The sequence below is a fragment of the Arvicanthis niloticus genome, chromosome 12 (assembly GCF_011762505.2).
Source record: "Arvicanthis niloticus isolate mArvNil1 chromosome 12, mArvNil1.pat.X, whole genome shotgun sequence".
Lineage (NCBI taxonomy): Eukaryota > Metazoa > Chordata > Mammalia > Rodentia > Muridae > Arvicanthis > Arvicanthis niloticus.
This window is the reverse complement of record NC_047669.1, coordinates 23,465,267-23,472,599: the sequence shown is the minus strand read 5'-3', so window position 1 is coordinate 23,472,599 and position 7,333 is coordinate 23,465,267. Positions and strand designations below refer to the sequence as shown.

Sequence of the window (7,333 nt, the reverse complement as noted above, 5' to 3'; positions counted from 1 at the left end):
TACCTGATAGCTGAAGACTAGCTCATGAGAAAGGTGGGCTGTGGAGGGAGAAAACTCCGTAGTTTGTTGGGAAGGTGTGTGGAGTCTGAATTCACTGATAAGAGATCTGACTAGCCTGGCCTTCTCTAAGCAGGCAATGTGAACTCTGACACACTCTACCCTGTTAACATCTACGGCCCTCCCCTTCTAGCTTCAAGACATGCTCAGGTGACTTGTTGGGCCAATGAAATAGGCCCTTTCTGATGTGAAGGCCACCGAGAATTTTGCTATGCTTTTACTGGCTGCCTTATAAATAACCACCTCCCCCTCCCCAAGCGTGGCTCCTCTTGCAGCCTGGGACACTGATAGACAATAAAGACAATGCAAATGAAGTCCCAAAGGTCTCTGGCTGAAAAATAATCCTATTAACAATTTGTTTTTGAATCTGACCCTGGCTCTCTTTATCTCTGTCATCTGCAGAGTTCTAACTTGCCAGGCTTACAGAGAATGAACCCCACAAGGGTCCCAGGTTGGTGAAACTAGACAGAAGAGAACATTCTGTAGCAAGAGAAGGCTTCTAAAGTTGCTTCCCAGTGGATGCTAGACTTGGAACACTTTATTTGTTCTAATAAAGCTATTTTATAGTAGAGAAATATGTAGAAAGGGGTAACCTTAAATTAGGGCAAGATATTGTACCACACCACACAGCAATGCAGTTCTCTGGAGAACCATAGAACTTCAGTGATGACACCAAGAAAACTCATTTTCCCCTTACAAACATCCCATACTCATCCCTGGAGCCGAAGTGTTAACATATAGGAATAGCACAGCTTCGAAGCCAAGGAGAACAGGTCCATTTATCCTCTTGTGCCTTGAGTAAGCCGCAACTTCATTAAGAGCATAATACCTACCCAACCCGCATGAGCCATGAAACTCTCCTGCACTGTGTTCAAGGAGCCTGTGGTTTTGTTGTTGTTGTTTCTTTGAGACACTCTTGCTAATGTAGCAAAGGCTGGCCTGAACTTACTATGTAGATAAGATTAGCCTTGAATTTGGTCTTCCTGCCTCAGCCTTCTGAGTGCTAGAATTACAGGCAAGTGCCACCATGCTTGGTGGCCGAATATTTTCCGTATTTTTCTCAGGACTATACATAAGGTTTCACAAATTCACATCCTACGGTTCTGCTCCTTTAACTCAATCCCAGGATGGATTTTCTGAACTGTACCTTATCTCCTTTGGGTCCAGCAACTGAGGCTAGAAGGATGCTCACAGCCATCTCATGCTGGCCAGTGAGAAGGAAGGAGTTTCAGAACTTTCTACTAAGGATGCTAGCAGCCATGTGATGCTGGCCAGTGAGGAGATGAAGTTTCAGAACTTTCTACTCCAGTAACTACTCCTCCATCCCTCCCTCCCCATAGTGTGCAAACACAGGCAGGTAACATTTGTGCCAACAGATAGTCTCACACAATTCCTTATTCTGAAAATAACTTTATTATTTTACAGTAGTTGAGGAAAGTTCTTGGGATGTTGTGACTAAAATTTAATCACCACAGAACAGAGGGCTGATCAGTGAGCTCAGCAGTTCTCTCTTCTTTAGGGGGTGAGAACAGGAAGGGAGCACATTATATCCATAAGGGGGAGGACCGGCACAGTGGGATCCATTCCTAGCCATTGTTCTCAGGTCTGGATTCAGGTGCTTCTCTTTCCACTGCCTCAGCCCTGTTCCCAGAGGCGGGGGACAATGGCACTGGAGACAGAATAACCCGGCACCAGCACAACAGTGCAGCAGGTCAGTAGTTCTAGTTGTGATGTGGTACTCAGACCCGATTCCAGTTCACCTTGGCATGGCCCCGCTGGCCTCTGGACACCGTCTTAGGACCCCTATGGAGGCACATCCAGAACACAGGACTATAGAATTTGAACCTTGCTATCCATTGCCAGTGCTTCCTGCTTTTTGGTGCAAGGAAAGGCACTGGCCATTTAATACCTTAGTCTACTGTGACCGAAGGCAAAGACAATGGGGTCCGGTCCTGACAATCCACAGCAACAAACCCTCCCTCTGCTGGCGATGGAACAGGCAGGAAGAAAAAGCCTTCTTCCCTGAGATCCAACAACTGAAGCTTGGGAGCCTTCCAGCTCCCACCTGAGTCTCCAAGACTGCTCACATGTCCTATGGGGTGGACCATGTGTTCATTGCCCACAACACTGCATTCATCCCGAGGCAACAAGACAAAGCAGGTTACCAAGAAAAGTGATACTGGAGTCCAGATTACTGTGTTTATTGGAACCATCTTGTTGGCATGGCTGGAAGGCCTCTCCCAGCATCCTACAAGGCTGCACAGGATGTGGATCAGCCACAGCTGAAGAGCAGTGAGCACAGCACATCTGGGAAGCTGCTCAGACCAAGCACAGTTGTGAAAGGAAAGCAGCTATGGCAGGCCTTACTGTCCCACCCGTCCTCTGTTCTCACAGGCACTTTCCAAGAAGAGGTGGATGGGCTGAAAGTGAGAAGGCTGCTGTGGAATCGACAATCCTGACACTAGAGATGAAGGAATTACAAGTTCGAGAGTTGCAGTCAAGAGACAAGTTTATAGGTGACCCGTGAAACACAGAACCAGCAAAACATGAATCATTAGGAAGTAGACGGCTGCGAGCAGTGGTACTCGGGTCCGAGAATGGCAGAGTGAACGCAGGACCCGCTTCCATCCAGCACCACTCCGGGTCTGAAATGCACAAACAAACAAATAAAACCCAGGAAAATCAGAGCTCTTCCCCTTCACTGGTAATCTGGATCCCATCCTCTAAGTAGAGAGGCATCCTGGGAGACTCTCCTCAGTGGATGGACACCTACACCATCTCCCACTCCACACCTGAAGCCCATTCCCATAGCACAGAGCCCGCCCTGTGTCCTCCTCTTACCCTTCGACAGCTATTGCCTGGGAGATCTAACAACAGCGCCTGCTCCTGAGAGCCACAGGCACCAATGATAGGAGTCCGGGCCGAATCCCATTCGCTGTGCTCCAACCTGTGTTGAGGAAAACATACAACATGGGTCCCCTGCATGCGATTCTTCCCAGTCATCCCAGGAAGGTGGCCCAGGGGACTGGCAGCAAAGGCTCTTCCTATGGTCCTGGCCCTAACTGTAGTAAAGTAAAGAGACTGCCTATTTAGGATGCAGGCTTGAGTACTTCCAGCTCAAAGGCTGGTTAGTGTCTTGTCCACGACAGCATGACAAGCAGGCAGGAAGCAGAATCCAATACCTGTTTGTCTTTATGACTGCTGTTCTTCATTCCCTCTCTATGCCACACTTGACTGAGAAGCTTACTCATTTCTCCTCTCTTCTCTCCCCTTGCTCTGCTTTTTTGTTTTTGTTTTTGAGGAAGAAACTTATTATACAGCCCAGACTAGCTTTGGATTTACAATTCTGGCTCTGCTTCCCAGGGTTGGGATTACAGGAAGGCACTATCACCACAATTGGCACTTTTTTTTTTTTAAATTTATAGTAGGCAAAAGCACTCAAGAAATTCTCTAGGGCTCTTAGAAGTCTCGGCAGCTTTCTGTTTCACTTTCTGCTAATTTGCTTATTTCTTCATTTTGGAAATTCTCCATTTAAGAAGAAGCTTCCACCGCTCAGTGGCCTCTGAGGACAATGGGGCGAGGCCATAGCTCATTAGCACAAAATCATAGGTTTTCACTAGACTGGGACAGATGCAGCTCCTCGTTCCTCTGCATGTCTCTTCCCCACACAGGGACGGTATCAGTCGAATACTACTTCTCCCTGTGGGCCACTCTCTTCTTCAGCAGAGCAGAAATGCCTTGCTCTGAACCAGGTCTGGGTGGCTCATCCTCAGTTTGTCACCCTGCTCTCCATTCTGCTCTCCACCAGAAGGAAAGTGGGAGGGGCTAGCCTTAACTGATGTGGTCCAGACACAGGCTCCAGAGCCATCCCGACTAAGCTGTCTCAAGTTGTCCAGATGAAGGGGATTAACCTCATGGGCCAGGTTTCACAGACCTAAACAATTTCGTAAGTGGCATAGAAATGGCCATGAACAAATGGGCCCGGAAATCTTTGCAAGGCCAGTACGGCATGCTGCGCTGTGCTCCCACAGAGCTCACGCTCAAAGCTACCTAGCCAGGTGTTGAAAACACAACAGCTGTGAATATAATGGATAGGAAAGCAAGAAATCTCAGCTAAGACCTGCTCCCTGGGGAAGGCACCACAGGAAGGCAAAGGCAGTGATGCACCCAGTGCCATTACTGAGGGAAGAGACATCACACACAGTGGCTTGCCCTTGCAGACATAGTAACGGTACCAGCAAAGCCTGTGACTGGCAGGGGAAGATCAGGCTTAGGCAATGTGTTTGCCCATAAATCAGTCACATACTGTTTCTTAAGGGCCCTTTTATTCTTCCTTAGGTTACATTCTGTAAAATTTTAGTTGGTTAGCTATGTGTGCTGGCTCAGTCCTTTAATCACACAGCACTCGGGAAGCAGGGGTGGGGGCGGGGGCAGGGACAGGTGGATCTCTGGGAGCTCAAAACCAGCCTGGTCTATAAATTGAGTTTTAGGCCAGTCAGAGCTACACAAAGAGACTGTGTCTCAAAATCAACCAACCAACCAACCAACCAACCAACCAACCAACCAACCAAACAAACAAATGTCTGGGTATCAGATTACATAAGGTAATGAGAATGCATTTATTCGATCCTTTAGAGGCTCTGACACTGGGCTCTGGAGATGCTCCGTGGGTAGTGTCTGGGTTACAAGCATGCTGACCTGCACGGAGATCCGCAGCACCCATGGAAAGCTGGCCCGACTGTGCACACCTGTAGCCCAGCACTACGGAGGCAGAGGATGGCTAAAGACTTGCTGATCACTAACAATGGCAAATATCAGGTTCAGTGAGAGACTCTGTCTCAAGGAATAAGGAAGAGAGTGGTAATAAAGCAAGACATCTAACGTCTTCGGACGTTGTCTCCCTGTCCCCCACATGTAGACACAGACACACGAGAACCCCACATGTGTGTTAGACTAAGTGAGATACCTTTCACAGCTTACTTGTGAGATACGAATGGTAAGTATATTACTAACCCCTAGGAGCTACTGCCCGGGAAGGCACAGGCCTCTGAAATTCCAGGAGTGCCCTGCTTTTTGACGATGACAATGAAATCATCGTCTGACCAAGTCAACTCACCCTGAGCCTGGCCAAAGAAATGTGCAGGAGCAGGGTCAGGAGGGTGAGGCGTGAGCAGGAGGGGCCGTCCCACACCTTACCGTCTGATCTGCTCCTCGGCCAGGGAGAGTGCATTTTCAGCGGTCAGTCTTTGGTCTCGTTCTTCTTCCAGCAGCTTCTTTAACTCACTCAGCTCTTGTTTAGTGTTGCACAGCTGCTGCTGGACCTCGGAAAAGCTTGGGTAAAAGGCAAACAAAGGGCAGCGCTGATGTAGCACCAGTCTCTAATACATCTTCCCAAGGCTGGACGTGTGTCTCCAGACACACTAACATGGAGGCCCAGAGGGCAAACAGCAAGAACACCTCGGGGAGATGTGAGCCTGTGGGAACAGCTGAACTGTGGCCTATGTGGTATTGTGTACACACACTTACATTAGAACTGCTGCTCGCTTCCTTCACACAATTTGCTCGGTGTTGTTACCCTCAATCTCTACATTACTTCTGTGTCAACAGTCAGATAAACGTATTAAGTATACACGATGAACTCTATTTCCACCAAGATTACAACCCAATTTCTTTAAAATAGCACACACTGATCACACATGACAAACTTCATTATGAAATTTCCATACGTGTAGATAATGTGTATTTTTGTCATATTCATTCTGATTACCCTCTCTGGTCCACCACCCAATCTCTCCACACACAGGGCACGCTGGAGGGTGCGGTCTGCTCCTACCTTGGCTGTTCCTCCCCTATGGTCTCAGGTTCATTCTTTCTGTGAATTCCATCCTTTTCCTGGGGCGCTCCTGGAGCAACATCTGCATTTAGTGGCCCCTAGAACAAAAAGCAATGTAGTAGCTATGAGGGAAGCTCTCAAGACACTGTGTATCTGCAAACTGAAACCCTGTTCCACAGCAGAGAGAAGGGACAGTCCCTAGCTACCTTCCCACCATCTCACTGAGCACTGTTCTTTTGTAGTTAGGAATTTCTTTAGCCATTTTTCTTAGGCATCATCCTATAAGCACTACAACTTCCTCTTCCCGCCGCCTTCCCGCCTCTGCTGCCTTACCGCCTGCAGCTTCTGCACCTGCTTCTCCAGGATGGCACAGTGGTTGAAGAGGTTACTGTAGTGGTGCTGGTTCTCACGGAGACTCTGGCTGGCATCACTGAGCTGGGTGGAGAGGACGTTCTTCTCTTCGAGCAGCTGAGAGAACTGAAGTGGGGGAGAGGGTAAGTGACTCCCCAAGAACACCTTGAACAGTGCTTAGGCGACTGGCCTGAGCTTTCAGGACCTGAGTTCTACCTACCCTTGAATCATGCCACAGTTTGTTTCTTTCAAAGTGAAAAATGCACTTTTCAAGTGAAAAATGTTTCAATAACAAAAGGAAAATAATTCTGGAAGAGTAGCAGGAAACTTTTATCTTTAATGGTGCCAAGGTCTATGAGCAGAAACCCCTAATGAAAATTCCAGTAGGACAAGCTACTCCAGGAATGTAAGCAGAGGGCAGTAGGCCGGGTCCGTGCTTGAATTACTATAAAAAACAAGCCCCAGAGCTTACTATAACCAGACAGCAAACTCGCCCTTAAGCTGTGTGTTTAGAGAGAAACCACCGTGACAGCTCATTGATTTTATCTCACTCCAGTGTCCAGGAGCAATTCATGTAGTGAGATGGGACCCACAGAAAGTGAGACGAAGCTCAAACAACTGGAGGTTTCAAAAGAAGCCTGTGAGTCCTCAGTGGCTAACATGGTCAGACTCTGAGCAGACAAATGTTTAACTAATGGGTAGGTGATTGGAGTTAGGGAGGAGGGATCTTCCTCTCAGTTGAGCCCTCAAGAGACCTAGTTCCGGCCTCCAGTGACAATGGCCTATGGCGGTGCGGTTTGTACTTCATGCAGTTATACTTCCATTAGTCCTAAGGTGGGTGGCTGTGGTCAGAGGGAATGAGGGACTGGTGGGGATGTGGGACACCCTGGTTTTTTATCTTGAGTGCCTGTTACACATTTGTTTTACTTTGAAAAAACATACCATGCTATGCTAATGATCTGTTCTATGTTTTACTTCAATAGAACATTTAAAACTTTTAGCTGTTACCATCTACCAAAATGATTTATTCCATCATCTATAAATAGCTCTGCTTCAGTTTAAAATGCTGTCATAGGGGGTGGATGTCTAGAT

General features: G+C 47.7%; 1 protein-coding gene across 3 annotated transcripts in view; it reads right to left on the bottom strand.

Moving 5' to 3' along the window:
* Positions 1-1,447: 1,447 nt before the first annotated feature.
* The window catches only part of Golgb1 (golgin B1), a 48,972-nt gene continuing 43,086 nt past the window's right edge, over positions 1,448-7,333 (bottom strand). For all 3 annotated transcript variants that reach the window (XM_034514813.2, XM_076942895.1, XM_076942896.1), the window contains 5 exons: positions 6,224-6,367; positions 5,891-5,988; positions 5,254-5,388; positions 2,899-3,004; positions 1,448-2,702 (listed from right to left, as the gene is read on the bottom strand). In XM_034514813.2, the coding sequence (XP_034370704.1) occupies positions 2,568-2,702; positions 2,899-3,004; positions 5,254-5,388; positions 5,891-5,988; positions 6,224-6,367 (618 nt within the window). In that variant the 3' untranslated portion in view covers positions 1,448-2,567. The remainder of the gene's footprint in view (positions 2,703-2,898; positions 3,005-5,253; positions 5,389-5,890; positions 5,989-6,223; positions 6,368-7,333) is intronic.